The sequence below is a fragment of the Gloeophyllum trabeum genome (assembly GCF_000344685.1).
Source record: "Gloeophyllum trabeum ATCC 11539 unplaced genomic scaffold GLOTRscaffold_00006, whole genome shotgun sequence".
In the NCBI taxonomy this organism is placed as follows: domain Eukaryota; kingdom Fungi; phylum Basidiomycota; class Agaricomycetes; order Gloeophyllales; family Gloeophyllaceae; genus Gloeophyllum; species Gloeophyllum trabeum.
Genome location: NW_006920415.1, coordinates 1,931,310 through 1,952,478, shown reverse-complemented (window position 1 = coordinate 1,952,478; position 21,169 = coordinate 1,931,310). Strand labels below are relative to the sequence as shown.

The window sequence follows — 21,169 nt, the reverse complement described above, 5'->3', positions numbered from 1 at the left end:
ATCCGAGTGCACTGAGGATCACCTAGTCGGTAGCGGGCTCAGGTGAAGTAGGACGGACGATAATAATTCAACTCGAAGAACGGCTCTAGGATGGAGAAATCTCAGTCGACGGATGACTCTGCAAGTCTCGGAACCTCGAGATGCTAATCAAGAGAACCAGAAGACGCATCAGATTTCGCGGAAAGAACATGTTGACAAATGGATCTCACCTGATTAGTTCGTACCTCCTTCATATTACTAGTACAGTGACAGCTAAGAAATGATACTTGGAAGAGTGTCTTGTTCGCTCACTGGCCGAGTGAGGCTGACAGCACTCAGGCTAAACCCTCCAAGATCATTGAAGATCAATTCCGGTTGTACCCCTCTGAAGTAGACCAAAACCGACGAGCAATTCGGAAAGGTCTTCAGAAAAAGGATACTCAGGTGACGATAAGGAACATACGGGCACTTGAAGTTGTGGCCTGACGAAGGGCTGCCCGTGGCTTCGATCATTAATCGACATAGCCTGCCAGTGCGCAGCTGTTGCGGTAATACCTCTCCTGCTCCCAGTCCTCGGATGAGTATATATGCTATATTCCCACCTGATGCATTTTCCTCGCATGTAGCAACGACGATTTACATACGGACCTACTTACTTGAACTTGATCAAGGGAACCAATGAAGCTCTCAGCCTCTCACAGACTTCGTCGGTCTAGATCTCCCACGGTCTCTACTGGACCCGTCCAGCGGCCTGCATACCCCGACAGGCAGACGACGATCGCCACCTTGCACCTATCGAGACAGGAACGGGTCGACTCAGCTCGGGAAAACATCAAATACTCCTGCAGATGGATACGTCCCGACGCTCTGCGACCGGACGATGTCCGCTGGACATCCTTGACGACGATATTCTCGTCTACCTGTTCTCGTTCCTATCCGTTCCTGACATCCTTCGTATGAGGCAGGTAAGCAGGAAGGAAGGGGACGGCTCTTCGTTTGTTTATGGCTTCAGTAGACATGTAAAAGAATGTTGGGTATCTCTTCGCTCAGGACAGTGTGGGCAACAGCGTGCTATAATATCAAAAAACGAGGATATCCGTTTCCTGAAACGTCGCCGACAACTATGGACGCCTCAGAACTCGAGCAGAGAGCCCGCCGTGCTCACGAGTTGGGCGTGAAATGGACGTCCTCGAGTTCTATGTCCCCGCGCACATCCTTGACTTTCGAAGCTAATTCGGGAAACCCGATTATGAATTTACGCTTCTTGCCTGGTCTGGACGGCGAGTGGATCGTTACCATATCCCAAGGCATCTGGTCTGTCCTGGCGTTCTGGCATGTCCCCCATGACGAGTCCTCCAAGCCTGCCAAGATGGCGGAATGGACACGCAAGGGGGCGTTCTTCCATACCTTCGTGGTGAACCAGGATCCTGATTCCGAAGCAACTGTTGCTGTCTCAGTTTCCAGATCTCAGGTGACTGCCTCGGCGAATCTGCTCGTTGATGATTTGCTTATGATGCTTGGTAGCAGCACAGGTCAGATCATCAGATAGACATCCTACAGCTGCGGCGTAATGTGTACAATGGACTACCATCCCTGAAACTGATAACCTCTATTGAGACTTCTCACTTGCCAATCACCTTGGGGGGCGATATCCTGGCAATGAGCGACCGTGCTTCCGAAACGAGGATACTCAACTGGAAAACCGGTAGCGAAGCCGTCCTGCAAGATCGGGAGGAGACTCCCCTAGGAACTTGGCAAGTAAATACTGTCTTCTCCGTCGTACAGCTGGCCGGATGTTAACGAAGACCACAGTACAACAGGTGCCTGCAAGTCGTATTCGCGCATGAGAGCGTCTTGGTCGTCCGTGCGCGCTCCGTGAATCTCTTCCCTGAACCCGTCTTGGAAAGAAACGACAAGATCCGCGTGTACGAGCCTCTCGCAACATGCTCTCTCGGATGGCCCGACGCCGTAGCAGTCACCGTCGTCCACCCAGAAGCGGAGGAAGCGAATGCGATCTCCAACAATCATCGGCCATTGTCGTTTCTCTTTCGGGAGGACAGCGACGACCCATGGGCTCCGAATACGTGTTCGCTGACGCTCTTCGAGCTAGCCCCCGACCCTACATACCACTCCATCCGTGACAACCCCGATCTCGCGTCGTCCAGTCCCGCACGCTCTCCCTATATCTTTCCTCCCGCCCGCAAATGCCGGTTATCGACCGTGCAAGGATTCTTCCGCTGCAACAACCTATTCCTGGGCAAGTTCGGCACCGCACTCTGGATCCAGCCGCGCGAGTTGGGCCATGCCGGTTTGACCGGCCTTGACTTGCACAGCCAGGAAGCCCAGGTGGCTGGGCCCGCGCCCGCGAAAGAGTCGCTGATGGCGACGGTGTTCCCGGGCCCGCTTTATCGCTCGGAGGAGGGGCTCGTGAGCAGAAAGCTGTTGACAAATGAGTCGAGGTACTGGGTCTCGATGGATTACGACGAGGAACTAGGGATGGTCGCGCTAGGCAATAATCAGGGCGATATCACGGTACTCAGATTGTGAGGACATTCAGGATCAACCTCGAGTAGATACATGGATTACAGATCAAGAAATCACGAGCGTCCATTGCTTATCGCAAGGCGGGTCATGTCGCGCGAGGTGTAGGGGGAGTAGAGGAGCTAACGATTCGCAGCACCCTAGCGCGCGATTTCGATTGGGCTCGCCAGCCCTGACTGGTCGGCGCGACGGTCGGAGTCCGACGCCATGCGCCGAGCGGTTCAGAGCTTGGCGCTTTGGAAGCACCCAGGACAGGAAAGTCCCCGGGGGAAGGCGTTTCAGGCGCTCTCCGCACCGAATAGATCGTGCTTTGGTCTGAGGTCGATCCTTTCGGTACGCTGTCTTGCGACTCCTCCCGGGAGCGCCACTTCTCGTGCGCTTGGCTCGCAAATGGCGAGGCCGAAGGGTTAGTAGGGGTGCCTGGAAACGAGGCCCACTTTCCCTGAGCGCGTTGCACAAACGACGATGCTGAGAGGTCGATTGCTGGAGTAATGGCTGGAATCTTCATTCGGAAGATTTCCGAAGGTGCTGGGGTAGTGGGTGTGATAGGTGTTTTCGATGAGAATACTGCATAATTCCCTGAGTCGGGGGGCGGCGTCGTCGTGGACCAGCTGAACGTAGATCCGCTGAAGGGCGAGCTTCGCTCGCCAGTCCCACGCACCCCCGGCATATCCGCACGCTTCTCAGCGACATGTCGCCAGTCCACCCAGGTGGCACTTTCACCGTGGTTACCCTTCCAGTGGCTGGCGAGACGCCCAATCATCGTGGCTCTGCCTGGTCCGTCCTCAAGGAAGTTTCGATTCGAAATGATAACCATCCCTTTCTTGCATCTTGTTAACATCACATTGATGCGTTCGCGCGACCGTAGGAACCCTGCGCCTGAAGTGCGAACAGCAGATACAAGGATGTAATCTGCTTCGTTTCCTTTTACCCGCAACGTGAGTTCGAAAGAATCCAGATTCAATGTGAGTTGTCTACCTTGGAAGCTGTCAACGTTATAGACCTTCTCCCAGGGCAAGCCCTCTCTTTTTAAAATTTCTTCAATCATGGATCTCTGGGCATCGTATGCAGTGATAACGGCGAAGTCTTGCAGTTTGTAATAATCGCGAACGAGGTGGACCCCGGTTTGCGCTTCGTCTGTATTCTGTACCATGGCGGTAACCTCAGTGTATCACTAACATCGATCGCGAGACGCACCACCCAGCTCGTGCCCCGTCTCTCCTCGTCGCCCTTCCAGACGTCAATAAATCGAACGCACGTGTGTTCGCGGACCTGGTGTTCCGATCGGAGTTTTCTGTCGTACATTTCTTTCGAGATAAACTCGCCCAACGGCGTTGGCATACGATCTACGTCACGTTGAGATAGTGTCAGAAGAAGGCATATCACGGAACCTACACTGGGTATCCAACAGGTACTGCAAGGGACGAAGGTGGGCTAAGTGATAGATGGATTTCATGGATGGAACCGAATCTTGACCGTATGGAGGGACTGGCTGTGGGCGTAAGCGGACCGGCACACAATTACCTCTCTGCAATCACCTACGTTGACACGGGTCTCCGAAAAAGCACACCTTAGTCAGATCATGCCGAAAACGATGGAAGAGATGCTAAAGAGATTATGAGTATCTCACTGATCGGCCGGTGATCCAGGGGCTTACAATGTACTCTGATATGCTAATTTGCGAGGCTTCATCAATGACCAGTCTAGATAGTGGGACTCGCTGGTATATCCCTGCGTCGTGAAGCGCAGGGTTGGAGAGCATGCTGACGGTGCATAGAATGATCGTATTCTCGCCAATTAACCTGACGCCGTCCACACCAAGGTCATCTGAGCGTATCACGACACGGTCCATCTCCTCATAAAGGTGTTCGTGCCTGCGGCTCCTCTTTGAGAGCTACGTTCATTCATAGGTAAACAAAAAGCATTACCATTCGAAGTGGAACTCTTTTGACACTATAAGCTTAAACTTCACCCCGCGCTTGAGCAAAGCCTTGGCGATGTTCTTTACAGCGACATTGGACTGGGCCGCGATCCATGCCGGCGCCTTCCGTGCATCCCATGCTTTCGCAGCAGCAGAAATAACTGTAGTCTTGCCAGTACCGGGCGGTCCTATATGCAGCATCTCGACTGGAGTACACTGAACGTATTGCGGGGACACTCACCATGCACCAGAACCAAAGGGCGTGAGGTAGACAGCATAATATGTGCGGCCTGCGACTGTGATTCGTTGAGCGCACCGTCAACGACGTGCACCAGCATTGATTCATCGGACGACAGAGGCTGCAAAGCTCGCTCAGGGAACCAGAGCTGGTGTATGAAATCCGACTCATGCAGAGATACTTGGCCCATCAACGCCAGAAGTATGAACTCATAGAACGCCTTCTCTGCGCATGTAGGGTCTTCCCTGCCGTGAATTGTGATCTCCTTGATGTTGCCCCGATATCCAGCTGACATGCGAATGTGCGTCTGCTTGCCTTCCACCCCAACAGGTCTAGCCCGTATGATAGAACCGTCATCCGTTTTCATTTCAAGAGTAATCTGGAGAGACAGAAGAGGCGTTAAAACGGGGCAATGCAAACATGACGTCCAGGTAAACCTTGGATCCGGTGCGAGCTCGTGACTTGAATCGAGAATTGTGGATAGTAGCTCCTTCAGAGTTGGCAATGACATCGTTGAAGTCATTCTGCCTAACCGTAGGCTCCTGCTCCTGCAGCTTTTGTCGCTCGGAGACCATGTTCGCCAGACAATCCAATTCCTAAGGAATGTCAGAAAACGTCATGCACTCGAAGTAAAGATATCCCTACGCCGTCAGATAGTCTGACGGTTGCCACTTTAGAAACGGCATCCATTTCTGATCGACAAACCTCAGCCAGCCTTCGATGCATGGGAACATTAGTTTGAAACGACTCATACCCCTGTCCCGGGTGGACTAACCTAGCCATGACGAATGCTCGGCCACAGACGTCGGTCTCTTCTTTACCATCCCAAAGTCTTCCGATCCTGTCGCATCTTACGGAAGGGCCAAGTCTCCTCGTTGCAAAGGTCTCGGGGGACAGCGGCTTATCCGTGGATATAGAAATCAACGTCGACAGATCTACACCCCTGACATGCATCTTCAGGTCCTTGTATATCTGCAATGCGACTTGCGCCATGTCGAAGCTCGCCAGGCAGGTCAATGTACCACGAAGGAGCCTGCCCAGGCCAATGCCTGCATCAGAGGCCGGGGCAAGTTTCTGCGTGGACACCCACACTACTTCGTTGGGGCTGGCAAACGCGAGCGCGGCGATAACACCCGTAGGAGACAGGTGAAGCGCGATTCCGAGCACTGGAGTCTCGAGTCTCTGGATGTATTCCGCCGCCTCTCCGGCGTCGTCTGCCTTGAAGCGGCGCAGGGTGATTTGTCGACGAATATCCGGGAAGATATCTTGATGGAATTGACCGATAGAGTATCCAGGCATGCTAGTATCTGGGAGAGTTGCGCCGAGAGGTCCAGCGGGAGAGGAGGGCGTGGTTGACGTCCATCCTACCGTGCCATTCTTATGTACGGCCCACCACCTCGTGTAGGACGCTCCACGTCTAGTACTGCGGCGTCTACAGTGTCAGTAACGCGAGGCATCCACGGTTGGGCCGTGATGGACGAACCTGAGCCGAGACCCTAGACAAATTCCCCCGTGTACCGGAATCTCGCTCCAGTATGGAGTTTGACTGACCTATAGATACCCATACATGCGGATCTAATAACAATATTGATGCCCTATCGGATAAGACTCAAGAGTCAAACATGGCAGTATGGCAGCAGGCGTTAAAGTGAAGCTTCGAATTCGAAGCTGCCTTGGTCTGTCTCGTCCAAATCGCTGGCGTCAGTATAAGGCTGACCTCGGGGAGGTTACAGATATACCTCAAAATAAACCTGCCACACATCAAACCTTTCCCCCGACCTCTTGCAGCACACCAGTTAGTGATGTTCAAATACAGAGCTACGGTTTCGAATTCGAGCCGAGTTCAGCGTCCATGGGTACGCTATTTCCCACGCCCCCCATACCTATAAATCCCCCTCGCGCGCAGATGCGTTCCCCAATTCTCCCATCATCGAAACACCAATGACGAGAACAGCGTGCAGCGCGATGAGCTCGGCTCGACCTCGGTCGGGTCGGCGGTGACATCGCTCGTCCGGCACACGTTTTACACCACCCATTAAAGGGGCGGGCTTGTATCCTCTGACGGTGTCTTTCGGATGGTTGAGTATGGGTGGTCGCGGTGTCCTAGAGAGTAAGGTTGTGGGGGACTGGTTTCTGAGTTGAAAGGAACTCTGGACTTTATTGTATGTTAGTTGCAATGCACACCGTTGGAATATCTTGAATAATAGAATGGAGACTCTAATCCAAAGCAATTCAGGCGACACGACCTTGTGCGATCTTGTCGTAGCTCAATAGGCTGTGTGATGGGACTTATGACCGTTGAAGCAAAGCAACGTCCTAGTGGCAGTAGCGTCGCCGACAGGTACGGCTCTGACGAGTAGGATATCATAGTATCGTCGTCGTCGTCGACGAGAGGCCGTCCAACGTTGGGCAATCCGGTAACTCCCGAATCTCCGCCTAAACCGCCGCCTCCGTAAACTCGCGAACGCCCGAACACCGACTCAAATACCTCGGAAACCACTGGCAAGCGCACCGATGAGCTCGAGTGTAGCGTCGTTCTTCTCCTCCCTGTTCCCCACGGCGTACGCAGACGCTCCGGAGGAGAAGGAGGAGGAGCAGCCTAAGGAGCAGGAGGAGGAGGAGAGCAAAGACGAGGGCGAGGGAGAGGAGGGTGGGGAGGCGGAGGAAGAGGAGGAGGAGCCCGTAGACGTGCGTTCGCTTCACATTGTGTTTTGTGTTAGATGGAGGTTGACGCTTGGTGGTGTAGCCCGCCGAGGCGCTAAGAGAGGAGTGCCAGAACTCGAGCAAGTGCGCTTCGTTAACGAAGCACTTCCAACATTGCCAGGAGAAGGTCAGCTCTGGCCAGGGGTTCAAGGGGGAGGACTGTGTTGAGGAGCTGTGCGTAACATTCTGGCTTTTGCGGGTATACTGTGTTCATACTTACTGGCTTGTTTCTATTGCAGATGTACGTATACTCTGCCTGACTATAGCTTGTGACGAAGGATTACTAACAATGACCCTCATCTACCCTTACCTCGCATGGCTTCTCAGTCCAGTGAGTCCGCATCAGTATGTCCATGAGTTCTCGAATCTGACTTTTTCCGTGTCAGCATGATGCACTGCGTAGATGTGCGTCTGCCAGCACTATACCCACCCTGTCCCCCACTGATCTCTTGCCTTCAGAACTGCGTCGCGCCCAAGCTCTTCTCCAAGTTAAAGTGAAGCGCCGCATCACACCTCCGGTCCCAGCTTAAGTGAGTTCTTGCGCCGTCCCGTGAAAATGCCGGCCAATAGTCTGACGGTTCGCGCTGATGCCAGAAGTAGATGGTTTATGTCCTATCGTATTTTAAGCCTATTCTTTAGACGCTTGACGGACCCTTGTGCACTGCCTAATGCCAGCATACTCCGGGAGATGCGCGACGGTCTGAGGATGATTGAACACGACTTGGACGCTCATTGCTGTCGCTGAGTGCTCTTCCTCCGTTCAGTTGATGAAAGGTGAATTGTCGGTTATTTTTCCTCGATTCACGTAAACGTCTGTGTTAAATGCGAACACGGCGTCGTGGTCCGATGCACTATCACTCGGCCAACAGCATCTCAGCCACACGCATGTGCGTCTGCCTCGAACCACGGTATCCTTATTTGCCACCTTCCGCCAGGTCCCGTCTTTCTCCAACATGTAGCTTTCATGACTTCCGCAACCCCAATATCGATGTTATAAAGCTACTCGAGTCGAATAGTTCCCTCTACGCCTTCCTGGTCGACGTTCATAAGGTTCACTGAGGCCACTATGGCTCTTCTTAGCCTACGGCTTGCACTGGCTTTATTATTTCTGCGTCTAGCGTATTTGTCCGTTTGCCGGAACGTGACAAGCCCGATATCGACACCAAACGGCGTGTACAACTCGTCCACAACGCCGTCCAGCTTTGCATGGAACACGTACAACTACTGCAACGCACCCCATGTCAACGCGGCGCACTACACCAAACCCCATGTCGAGGGCGCAGAGATGGTGTACATGAACGTCATGTTCCGCCACCACAAAGTGAGCTGAGCCTCGTACACAGCTACTGTGACCTGGATAATAGACCGGACATTGATTTGATAATGGGAACAACTCCAAGCGCACGCCGGACAACCTCTATCCAGACGAGAATGGGCTGAATCCCGCGGGCGGGTGGAACTGCAGCAACTTTGTCCAGTTCAATTACGGCGGTGGAACGGCCGCGGTGTACCACCAGGTCGTGGTGCCCCCGGAGCACCCGTTTCTCAGCCAGATATGGAACGGGACGTGCGACCAGGGGCAGCTCACGCAGGAGGGGCTCGAGGACGCTGTCAAGCACGGCCAGGTGGGAGTCTCCCCCAGGGTAATAAGTGATGGGAGAGGGATGCTGACGAAAGGGAACTTAAAGGATTTCTGGAGCGTGTACCACGATACATTGGGCTTCCTGCCCGACGTGAATCCGAGAGACTTGTACGTCCGCACGTCGGTGGCCGACAGAACGTACCAGGTCGCTGGCGGGCTGCTGTACGGGATGGACCCCGCGTACGCGGGCGAACCATTCGCAGTGTACACGCAGCCGACCAATGTAAGTGGGCAGTTCGTGCGCTGGTGGTCGATGCGTGCTTACTGAGAGCTCAGATCGACTCCCTGGTGCCCGACTACGACTGCCCCCTCGCAGACAACATGCGCAACGCATATCAGTCCGTCCCCGCGTGGACAGACCACCTCGTCGCCCACGCGGAGCTCCAAGCGCGCCTGGGCGAGATCACCGGGACCGCCAATCTGAGCGCGTGGACGTCGTGGTGTGCGTTCCTCCTCCCCTCTGGGTCGAAATGTCCAGTAGCCTGACCGTGAACTACGCGAAGATGATCATTACTTCGACACGTTCACGTCAAGGACATGCGCGGGGCACCCGCTTCCGTGTAATGCTACCACCGGCGCATGTGTATCAGAAGAGGACGCGGCGGGCGTGTTCGCTATAGGAGACTTTGAATACAAGTGCGCTCCCCACTACCATAAGTATGTCCTCCTGCTCATAATTCCTGCGATAGCTACATATGGAACGCGGCGCAAAACGCGTCGACCTACACCGCGCTCACGTTCGGTAAACGTCCCCTCCTCCTATTCCCGAATCATCTTTGCTTGACGTATTTATGAAGGCGTGATGTTCTCCGAGCTCGCCGCGAACTTCAAAGCGTTTCAGTCCGGAGTGGAGATGTACCGCGCCCGTTTGTATGTCGGGCACGACGGCTCGATGATCCGGCTCGCGTCAGGCCTTGGGCTGGGCAAGAGTGCGCCGCTGCGCTGGCCGGCCTTAGGCTCCGAGATGGTTATGGAGGTATGCTGTCTCCTTTATACCTTCCTGGTGGTGGTGGTGGTGATATTAATGTATGTATCCAGGTTTGGCGAGCGGATGGAGAGGATTTCGTAAGGGTCGTGCATGAGGGGACGCCAGTGAAAAGCCTGGCATGGGTGCCGATTGAGGAGTTTGTGGACCTGCTGCAGGCGCAGGTGCCGGAGAAACTATTCGACACCTGTATGAGTACCAGTAGCTCTTGAGGGGGGCAGCGGAAAATCGGGACGATAAATATACTATGTATACAACAGCAACGATACGGAATAATTCAGGAGGTTCGGTATTAGCAAACTGATCGTCCTGTCCACAATACAACCTGGACTCCATGCTCTCTTCGCCAGTCGAGCATGGACAAGTCCCACCCCGCGCGGCACCCGCGACGTACTCACACAATCGCGCGTCTCTTCCCCTCCTTCACCGACAAATTGAGCACCACCTCCTCTTGGGAACCGCCCGAGCGCGACCCGGCGCTCCGCTCCTCCATTGGCATTTCCACCGGCAGCGTATCCCGATTCCTCTCCCTCATAACCGGGTCCTCGCCGAAGTCGTCGACGAGAGAATTGGCGGTTCTGCGCGCGACTTCGAATTCCGAGAGCTGGTTTCGTTCCGCGTCGCCGCCCGGGGTGGACTTGGTTCCGCTCACGTATGTGGAGGACTCCCATTCGCGGAGGTGCAGGAGGAAGCGGGCGGTAAGGAGTCCTGAGAGCCTGGTGCGAGGTTGGGATTGAGAAGGTCTGGGGAGTGATCAGTAAGTGCTCACGGGAGAGTGAAGGCATTCAGGAGCCTTTGCCAAAATCCGGTCTACGGACACGATATGAACCTAGGCTTCCAGGCGTCTCAGTTGTCGATTACATACCGTACGCTGGGGGATAAGCGGTCAATATTGGCAAACCGTAAAATGAAAGATAAGAGCGGGCTCACGAAATTGAGGATGACGGCAGTAACAGTGAACAGCGATATAATGCTGCAGACAGATATCAGTTTCCTCTTCGTTACAATGTAAACGCAGGGCACTACACGTACCAGAAATAAAGAACACCTGCACAACACGCGATCAGCTTCAACGCTAATCTGCCCGCACTTTGTTCGAATGCATACCTTGCTCCAATATCAAATAGAAAAAGCCCTTCTTCTGCTCCTGCCAGCTCGTACCGTTACTTCTGATGGCCTGTACGCTCCGCACAGTTGTAAGGATGGCGGAACACCACTCGAAGATGACCATGAGTATAGAGAGCATATTGTTGGCTAACGGAGTCATGTGAGAATGTGTCTCCAAATACGCACAAGTAAACACGAACCTATAGGAATGCCTAGGGTAGGGAAGAGATATCATCAGCATTCAACGCCGCCGGATAAGCGTTACGACATTCGCTCACTGGAGCTACCGACACATCGTAGTCCCGGTACGTGTGTCTACGCATCCCAATTTAGCATGGAATCAAAGGAGAGAGTAGAAGGTCCTGACGATGTCGAGAGCTACACAAAGGGCGCCGATCGTCCCGAGAAAGGCCAGTACTATGCGGCTGCGAGAGTACACAGCCCATGCACGCAGCGTGAATACAGCTTCGTAGGCACCAGGACCGTCAGAAGATATGTCAGGTGGAAGAAGCCGTGTGCTTACTGATTACAGCCGCTCGGCCTAGGACGCTGATTGCGCCAATGAATTTGTACCACGTATTACAGCTGGATATGCGGATGGTTAAGTTAAGGAAGGGAGTTAAGTGTTATATGGTGCACTGGAAATTAGAGTCAGTGTTTCATAAGCAGGTGAATCGATTGTCAGGCTCACCCTCGCGTGGAGTTTCCCAGCCACAGCCAATAGGTAGAGAATATTGGCCACCAGGGCATACCGGCAGAATATGTAGCAGATTGTCGAGATCCTCAGCCTCGAGCCCCAGATATATTTCACCTCTTCAAGGGATTGAGTATATAGTGATGAAGAGAGGACTCATCGACCTTACCCCTCGGAAAGGTTAGAGCATAATCATAGTATAGCAGGGCTGGTAAGTGCGGTCAATAAACATCCCCATCCATTCAGCAAGTATGACACACCAATGCTGGAGTATTGAATCCGAAACTGCAGAAAACTAAGAGCGAGAAAGAAGTCAACGTCCTTCTCGGGATGCAATGAGCGTCTCGCTCACTGGGTATATGCTGCAGTAATTGCCTTGCTTGACATTGCTGGAGAGATGGTGCCCACAGAGCACCTGAAGGAGCAAAGCTTTTCTAGGCAAACGGAACGGGCTTGTGAACCCCTTCCTCGATACCCGATCCTTTCATTTATCGTCCTGAGAAGGGCTGCGGCGATGATGTGGCCGAGACGATACTCAAGATGTTCGAACGTGATTCAGTATCTGCGTCAACATAATGGGGTGTGGCAGAGAATTGAACTAAGAATTGGACGAACAAGTCGGTGATTGATGCAAAGATGCAGTCGCAACCGGAACCTTCGGCGGTGAGTCTGTCCCGAACAAATATCCGCTCTTTTTGCATGGACTGTTATACGAAGTTCATTAACTACCATATGCCGCCCCGTGTGGACTTGAGCGGAGCAAACATATATAGCGCGCAACTATGCGGCTCGGGGCCCGGTCATAATGCTTACCCGCTCGATATGGAGAATAGACTTACTACGGAAGCTCGCGGTCCCAATGAGGCCGTCGACCATATTACCGTCTCATATGGTCCATGTGTTATAAATCTCCCTGTGCAGAGCCATCTCAAGGCGAGGGATCTATGGATGTAGGTGGCGCAGCCGTCAGCAGAATCAAGAACAGTTCGTGTCCACAACTCGATGATCCATCCGCTGCTAGATGTTGTCCGCTGGGGATACTCACGCACGTTCGCCCGTACTTCGGGTTCGTCGTATATCGAATAGCCGGAATGACTCGGAAGCCCGGGTAGAATAGAGAATCCCTTGTGCAGAAGAAGATATCGCGGCCTTTCCCGTTCCGTTTCCAGCTATTAGTATCGCCCGGGAGTGATTCTGCCGCGTGTACCATGATCCATCTCGCGAGTAGCTGTAGTTGAAGCGCTGACGACGATTCTTTGCAGCTTAATTCGGTACGCTTTCCTGTAGGACTAACACGGCCAACGCGCTCTGAGTCTTGCTTGCCTGTGTATGCTCCCCGTTCCCGTTTGTAGAATGCCACCCCCATGCCACCCTCGCATGCCGGCGACTAAAGAATCACAAGAACCTCGGCGACATGAGCATATGACGTCGAAATAAGCTCCAGGACTAGAAACTTACTTGCTTGTACTATTTTGAGATGAAAAATGAAGTAACAGTGGCAGATGTTCTGGCGATCATGATCTGATACTCCCAGTTCGCAGCACTCCGAGCAGCGGAGTGGCGCTGAGATATTCCATTATCCAAACGCAATGTCGCGGACCTTTGGGAGACCGACGTAAAAAGACAACCAGAGTGAAGGGGAGATTAATCCACAAGCGTGTGTTTACGATTTATCACCTGGTCCAAACGGCACCCTCGATCGCCATACGCCAACAGTCTGTGTTTGTGTTCCATGTCTGTGCCCCAGAGAAGCGCAAGGGGCACGTTAGCTGAGTAACTCTAGACAACCACTTCGCATCAGGACCAGGACAAGGGGAACCAATCTCCACGTACAAGCAGAGCTGAGAAACATATCTACCGACACCGTTAGAAGGTAAAATCCGCCATAATAGCCTCCCAAGCAGTTACTCACAGGTTACTCTAAATTATGTGCGCATCTCATGGGAAGGTACCCATACGCCGTTCTCCCTCGTGATAGATTGGATAGCAGCGCGGCCAGGTTTCGAAACATGGGAACGTAAGTGTTCTGCATGAAGTGACGTGGACCAGGATCTACGGGGAAATGGAAGGGCAGATTCCCCCACCCGTCGCGGAATTCTCGCTGATACGAAGCCACGACTCTGGGATGAGGCGACAGGCACCTTGCCTTGAGCTCGCAGGCCAGACTTCCCCTCTTCGTTTGCAGATCGCTGACCCATCAGCATCTCTAACCGTTTTGAACACAGCGGAACTCACAATTGATGATCTAGTGGCCCAGGACAGACTGCGGTCTCAACCAGCGTCTGGCACAAACTCAGCATTCATTATATCTGTAGAATATCGAACACAGCTCTTTGTGCCGGCGATGTGCGCGACTAGTACTCGCAAGTACTTGCGGAACGGGCCTTCTGACCTGGTCTGCATCGTCCTTGAAGCTTGAAGATGGGCTTTCTCTATCAAGATTAGTGAATCGTTCAAGAATGACGCCCCATAGAATAGGGCTTAGGCAGTTATGCGCGTACACGAGAATGTGTCTCGCTGTGTCAGCTGTTAGCAAAACATAGAGCCAGTTAGCGATTGTACTCATACGGCGACTCCAAACACAAAAAACCACAAAATCATTGGAAAAGGCGAAGAGAGCGATCGGAAGGCGGTCAACTGCCCTTTCGAGACCCTTGAGCGCCCCGTCTCTGGCTGAGAGTGGTGGGTGGTGGGGCGCCGTATATTACTAGCTTTGGTTAGCCTTGATGAGTACATGGGGGAAGGCACCGCATGAGCAAAAGTCTCAACCGGCTCTATCGTTTCGCAAATATCTGGTAGAGGTTTCATCACAATCTGATTCAGATACAAGGCGTTTGAATATGTGACACCGTGCATGACAGATCTCTGTCAATCTCTATAAACCTTCGCAATGAAGAGTGGCAAAGACGACTTCGCCCTGGTTTTATTCCAAGACTTATCGTGAATTCTCAGTAGGACATACCGTTCATTCCGTTCAGGCGTTACGTCAAAGACCCGAAGCGCTCCGACCGGCGTCGGTATGAGAGGGCAACGGAAGCCAACAACCAGAAGGTCCACCAGCCCCTCACAATCAAGGCCCAGGGGGACTGGAGAATCTCACGCCACACTCCCCTACCCCGGATTCCGTCATCCGTGCAATCCACTCTACGATGGCGCGACGCAAGCTTCGTTTCTGTCATCCCCTCGACCACAAGACATATACATATATCATTTTATGCTTAGTCGCCTGAACGGCATCAGAGCGTCCCTGTTCGGCCTTTCATTCCTTTCGAATTCGCCCAACTTCAACCGCGCGTTATATTCCAATATGTCATCCACCGGTTCGTCGTATGCGTTACACTAGTTAACTTACGTGCTTGACTGCTATTCCAGGTCAAACCGACACTGCAACTTTTGCAGGCGGGTGCTTCTGGGGCGTCGAGCACATCTTCCTGAAGCACTACCCACCCTCGCAGGACAAGGGAATCATTAGGACTGCGGTGGGTTACACCGGCGGGAAGGAGGACGCGAAAAACCCGAGCTACCGCCAGGTTTGCACGGGGACGACTGACCATGCGGAGGCGTTGAAGATCGAGTTTGACCCGACCAAGGTGTCGTATGATGAGCTAGTTGGTGAGTGTTCGCTGCGGCATGGTAAGTATGCGCAGGAGCCTGAAGTGACCGGCTAGAGTTCTTCTACCGCACGCATGACCCGACAACGGAGAACCGACAGGGCGCGGATCGCGGTACTCGTACGTGTTGTTCTTCTCTTTATGTTTCTTCCTGACATTCTACTATGTTTCTGTAGAGTACCGGTCAGCCATATTCTACCACTCGCCGGAGCAGAAATCTATTGCCGAGCGCGTGACGGAGGAGGTGCAGAAGAAGCACTTCGACCCCATTGGCAAGAAGATCGTCACGCAAATTGTACCCGCTGGGCAGTGGTATGACGCCGAGGAGTATCACCAGCTATACCTGTTCAAGAATCCGGATGGGTACCAGTGCCCAACGCACAGGCTAAACTGGTGAGCTCAGGTAGTAGCGGAAGCTCGTGATTACTGTACGATTCACATTGCACGTACTTATTGTTGACGATTGACTGTATTGTTATACGGAGCGAACACGAGTACTTGAGAGCAATTCAGGAGGATATCAATTGTATGACAGAATACTCGCAACATGGTATCAACGTATATCAATGCCCACGTACCCATGTGCCATCCATTTCTATGAATCATTCCCCCTCCTCGCCTCGGCCTTCTCCCAGAGTCCTCCTTCCATAAATCGCCTGTCAACCAGACACAGCCAGCAACCAAAAAGACGCCTCAGAAAATCCAGCCCGCCCCTTTGAACGTAACAAGGTTGGGTGCCGGGCGGGCGATGTCACCGCCGACCACAACGCAAGGAAGGGTCGTGCTCATCGCGCTGCACCGGGGTTATCGTCATGGGCGTTTTTGATTGTGGAAGAATCGAAGAAACAAATTTGCGCGCGAGACGTATATATAGGTCGCGTTGTGGCGTGGGAACAGAACAATTGCGCTCGGCTTGACATCCGATTGGCCTGTTCTTGTCGTGTTGTTCGTCTTGCTTCGGTTTCCCTGGTCTGAGAGCACCGTATGGAACACCTGCGATGCTTTGACGGAACTCTATGACGGCATTGCGCGGGATTGTCTACAATGGAATTATCTTGTCTGACATGTGTCCTTGGATGGGATTCGACGGACGGCAGTGCGACAGCATGTTTCCCTCGTTCGACAGGCGCTTGCTACTCTATTGGTGTTGTGTTAGCTTGATAATGCTAATTCATGCTCTCTAACGTTTCACAACCTCAGGAGGTATTTGAGCTGCTATAAAAATTGTACTGAACCTACCCATCTGCCCCCCACAGGACGACAACAAACGACCGGAGCAGGCGTCCAGCTGGGGACACCTTGCCTATACAAAACAGCGCTCCGAATGCCTAGCGCCTGTGAAGAGTCTAGAGAAGCGCTGGTCGACTTAAGTACTGTCTACTTTGCTCACCCGTCCACAGACGAGTTAAACATGTTCACGTGTACATTGGTCTTCCCTTCTTTCGTGACGGATCGGGGCTCTACTCTCACTTATTGCTATGCGTTCTCTCGTCATCGCCTCACACCTGTGTGCGAACTAAACTAGGTGAGCACGCTGCACTCTGATAACGGTGACATGATGAATTTATAGATAACTCGACGTCGGTGTGTCGCTGTGGCTATAGCGAGATACTGACGGTTGCCAGAAAGAGTCCTCGTATACTCGGTCTCCTAGGAGACATCTAGGACCAACTACAGGCAATCTGCAGAGCTGGCGTAAAGTCATGCGGACTAATGGACCACCCAATGCAGGAAAGGAAATCGCCAACGAACCCTCCTATCGGCAGGATAACGCGTCTTTCCCTCCGATACTATCAAAACAACTCGCAGTGGATCATCTTGATCATAATGATGCATATTCATGCCACATGCCAGCCGAGGTAAGCAGATGATATTTGAAGCCCCTTGAAGCCACACTTCCACTTGCCCACCCGCTCCGACATATCCGTCTGCGGCGACTCCGCGTAGCCCTGAAGAAATATGTTTCTAGCGGATTTGTTAAACGAGACCTACGGCGCATTGCTCGTTGGGATCCTCGTTGCCGCGGTGTATGTCACAAGCCAGCCTGTGCTCCGCCTAATCTCTCGGGTCAGCCTGACCTCCTACCTCTGGCAGGCTGTTCGGCGTTACCAACTTGCAGATCTTCCTGTACTTCAAGGCGTACCAAGAGGACTGGATAGTCTACAAGGTTGCGGTCAGTTTCTTATTTCTCCAACGATATAGACAGAGGAGTTATGACCTTTGCAAGTGTAGGCGGCAGGGCTCTGGTGGATACTCACTCAACTCCATATAGGTTGCTTCCTTGCTGACTGAGTCGTAGGACCCTCGATGCTCTGCACCTTTGTCTGGCGGGACACTCCGTGTACTTCTACTTTGTCACAAACTTCGGTTCGCTTGCCGAAGCGTTCAATATCGTGTGGTCTTTCAAGGTAAGACCAGTTATCGTTTCCAGGTTGCACTTAGTTGATCGAATCCCTCAGCTTCAAATTGTTATGAATGTAAGTTTCGTCTATCAAAGTTGCCGTGAATGCTGTCATAAGTCTGACTACGGACAGATCATCACTATTCTCGCAGTTCAGTCGTGAGGATAAGCATCTTGTTGTGCCGAGGACTACGTGCTAACCACCTGTCTCAATAGGCTATACGTGTTTCGTCTTTGGAAGTGTATGTTACCGCCATATCTCCGAGCATAATACGCTGACGCACGCAGTCAACGGCTTTCACGATCGCAGGTTTCTACTGTCCATGGTAGTAAGTGCAAATCCGACAGAGTCCCCTAGCCACCCTTACCGGTTGTTCCTGAGACTGTGCTTGTCGCTGTGGGGTATGGTGTTGGTATAGGTCTGTCATCCATAATGTTGTGCAGCTGTTTCCGTTAACCTTCTCTTGCATGTACAGCAACTATCTACTTCCTGTAAGCCGCCTCCAGAACCATGTTGTGGATGTCCTCACTCAGGCCTATTCCAGATACGCCAAGGTTCATACGTTATTGCAAGTCAAGGCGATGTCGGTAATGAAACAGAGCTCAAGTAACACCTGAACTCAGGCTGATACAAAATCGTTCATAGTGGCTTGTTTACATGAGCTTTGGGACGTCCACCGTGGTCGATGCTGCTATTGCTGGTGTTTTCTGCTGGATATTGTGGACCCATAAGACGGGCTGCCGGAAGTCAGTATGCCGACATGTTGCCTGCCTCCTTCCTCCTTTGGCTGTGGAACTCACCAGACGAAATAGGTCAAATTCTATCGTCCATAGTATAATGCTATATCTAGTAGGCTCTGGTGCAATGACGAGGTGAGGATCAGCCGTTTGCCCGTCAAACACGAGGTTGACCAAAAGTACAGCATGTGCTCCCTTACATGCCTTGGGACGGTCAGTATTTGCGTCCAAATCGGTTTACAGATGTCCTTACCTCCTCCAGTACGCTGCTCTGCCGTACACGGACATCCCGTGGGGTATAAATTTCCTGCTCAATAAGCGTACGTCCCTCTCGCGTTTGTAAGCATCCAGCAAGTCACCGTGCTTTGCCACAGTATATGTGAACTCGTTCTTGGCGGTGCACGTATTCCTCCGAATGACCTTGTCCCACGGAACTGATATCGCGGAAACTGAACCAGTCTGAACGCTCGCCAGTCCCTGAAGGACAGGCGCCTTGATAGCGGTCCGATATGTGTGGCACCACGACCAAGCGCGCATGATGCCATTGAGCTGGATCATTTTTGCAAGGGGACTATGGATAGCGTGAGTCTTACACGTGCTGGGTATCTGAGTCTGAGATGTCTGGATAATGTGGCAGGCCCTGAAGCAGGAAGAGAGCAAGGGACCATTTCCAGTAAGTAGATATGTACTCTCAGTGATAAAGGTCCATGGTATACTGATCACTCCCTCCTTTGGCAGAGCAGTCGGCACAGGAGTGTTGAAATAATGGTGCAGCGCGAGGCATTTGCCCACGTCGGCTGAATACATCTACGCCGCATTGCGATCGTCCGTATCGAGCCGCCTTTCTGAGTTACTGTGTATATGGGTATTTCTGGGCAGAGTATACCAATCCGGAATGCTGATATTCTTAAACTGCTTACGAAACTGTACAGGTTGGCAGTACCTATTTGCTACAGTAAACTGCAGCCTTTCGTGGTGCACCGTGATAAGTACAGCTCTGAGGTCGTTTCATCTCTTCGAATCCGGTTTGCTCCGATTGAAAGTATAGTAAAGACCGGAGTGGCATAGTTGGCCTTATTCCGCTGGCTTTACGCTTTTCATGCCTTATTAGGCAGGTGAGACTCGGCGGTTCCCGGGTATTCCCACGCCTCGCGCGACGCGTCGACGCGTCGCCTGTCCCGCTCGTTCCCCGGCGGCTGCACCTCCCCGGGGGTGTTTTTGCTCTCCTGCAGTAGATAGAAGTTGATGTATATTACCAAAATGCGTGTTACTACGGATAATGTACTCAAAAAATCGTTCTATGTCGTCAGTTTAGCCCCCAAGAGCCGGGGAGGCATCCTGCAAGCGGAAAAGCACTCATTTTACCGCATAAGTGCTCGAAAGCGCGGCATAAGCAGCATAAGCGTTTATTTCGGTGGATTTACGCCGATTTACCGGATTTACGGCCACGTGATAGGACCCCTGAAAATACCGATAGATGCCGGAGCCAGTCCGGACAAAAAAAGCGCCTCGGGCGAGGGACGCCGGAGCCAGTCCGGACGTAAGTAAGGGTCTCAGCCGGCCAACCCGGTTTTTTAGTCCGGACACCAACGGCACCCCAGCAGTGAGGCCGGTTGTAGTCCGGACATGGTCAGCAGCCCGCCACTTCGTTGCGACTATACATTATCATTACCCGGTATGGTATTTCTGGATAGACATGCCTCCCCTGTAGTCGTGAACCCTCGGTACCCCTTATTTGCACGGAATTATACAGTTTGTAGTATCACGCTGAAATCCGGAGGCACACATGGAAGGCACAGCTGGGTGCCGGATGCCTCCAATATCGCGGCGGTATCGTATCTCGCCGTTCAGGGCTACGAAGCCATGAACGGGCGGGTATTTCGCGCTGTCTCTCAGACCCTGGCAATGCTCAATGCCTGCCGAATCACTCATTTGCCTGCCACGTCTTTCCTTTGCATGCTGTAGATCTCGAGCCCGAAGGCTCTTCCGTTGTCTATTGAATTTTCTACCTCAGACTATGCACATTTCAGATTTTCATACATACACCCTTGTATCTAGTGTCTAGAATGACTTGTGGACTACAACGGGTGCTTTTTGCTGTTTCCTAGAGGCCGGGGCAATAGTCCGGACATGGATCCGACCTTGGCCGATGCCGGTATTTTATCCGGACATAAAGGCGGGGGGCCGCCAAAAAAAGTCCGGACATGACAAAATCAAGTCCTGCACCGGCATCTATCGGTATTTTCAGGGGTCCTCACGTGATGCGTGGATTTACGGGCACGTCACGCCCTCCGTACAATCACATCAAGCCGCCGCCGCTTCGCGCGGCGTTCCCGAGCGCTTCTCCCCATCAAACCCCGAGAGCTTTGGCGCCCTTGTCGGGATATTCATTTCGGGACCCCAGGATGCATGGCGAATAATTAGAACGCGTCTGACGCGTTGAGGACCCATGTGCTCCTCGTCAAATAGCATTATTTCTCATATTTAGAGCCTCTGTATCTAGTAAGAATGATTATGTACAGTATACTGCTTGTATTCACCATGAATCTGACACCCCTCGGGACCTTGCAATGCGGTGGGACTTAGAATTTTCGCGCTGTACCCGCTAC

General features: G+C 52.6%; 5 protein-coding genes across 5 annotated transcripts; 4 read left to right on the top strand and 1 right to left on the bottom strand.

The window, feature by feature from the left end:
• Window positions 1-875: 875 nt before the first annotated feature.
• On the top strand, window positions 876-7,560 carry GLOTRDRAFT_26506 (uncharacterized protein; the record flags this gene model as incomplete). Its single annotated transcript, XM_007867306.1, has 6 exons — window positions 876-933; window positions 1,047-1,390; window positions 1,504-1,737; window positions 1,792-2,522; window positions 7,199-7,361; window positions 7,435-7,560. Coding segments are annotated over 6 exons (1,656 nt in total), but the record flags the coding sequence as incomplete, so codon positions are not given.
• Window positions 7,561-8,448: 888 nt separating this feature from the next.
• On the top strand, window positions 8,449-10,221 carry GLOTRDRAFT_41537 (phosphoglycerate mutase-like protein; the record flags this gene model as incomplete). Its single annotated transcript, XM_007867375.1, has 8 exons — window positions 8,449-8,703; window positions 8,783-9,007; window positions 9,071-9,247; window positions 9,301-9,466; window positions 9,528-9,660; window positions 9,714-9,766; window positions 9,822-10,000; window positions 10,063-10,221. 8 exons carry the CDS (start codon window positions 8,449-8,451, stop codon window positions 10,219-10,221), a joined length of 1,347 nt encoding a protein of 448 aa, XP_007865566.1.
• Window positions 10,222-10,403: 182 nt separating this feature from the next.
• GLOTRDRAFT_129244 (uncharacterized protein) lies at window positions 10,404-11,276 on the bottom strand (the record flags this gene model as incomplete). The annotated part of the gene is made up of 6 exons (XM_007867850.1): window positions 10,404-10,725; window positions 10,779-10,819; window positions 10,875-10,880; window positions 10,940-10,982; window positions 11,042-11,057; window positions 11,117-11,276. The coding sequence occupies 6 exons, from the start codon at window positions 11,274-11,276 to the stop codon at window positions 10,404-10,406; spliced, it is 588 nt and encodes a 195-aa protein (XP_007866041.1).
• Window positions 11,277-15,117: 3,841 nt separating this feature from the next.
• Window positions 15,118-15,818, top strand: GLOTRDRAFT_105858 (methionine sulfoxide reductase A; the record flags this gene model as incomplete). The annotated part of the gene is made up of 4 exons (XM_007867849.1): window positions 15,118-15,130; window positions 15,183-15,422; window positions 15,479-15,541; window positions 15,598-15,818. The coding sequence occupies 4 exons, from the start codon at window positions 15,118-15,120 to the stop codon at window positions 15,816-15,818; spliced, it is 537 nt and encodes a 178-aa protein (XP_007866040.1).
• A 1,562-nt stretch (window positions 15,819-17,380) lies between these two features.
• On the top strand, window positions 17,381-17,985 carry GLOTRDRAFT_129242 (uncharacterized protein; the record flags this gene model as incomplete). The annotated part of the gene is made up of 6 exons (XM_007867848.1): window positions 17,381-17,448; window positions 17,516-17,594; window positions 17,654-17,667; window positions 17,721-17,829; window positions 17,881-17,898; window positions 17,956-17,985. 6 exons carry the CDS (start codon window positions 17,381-17,383, stop codon window positions 17,983-17,985), a joined length of 318 nt encoding a protein of 105 aa, XP_007866039.1.
• Window positions 17,986-21,169: the final 3,184 nt, after the last annotated feature.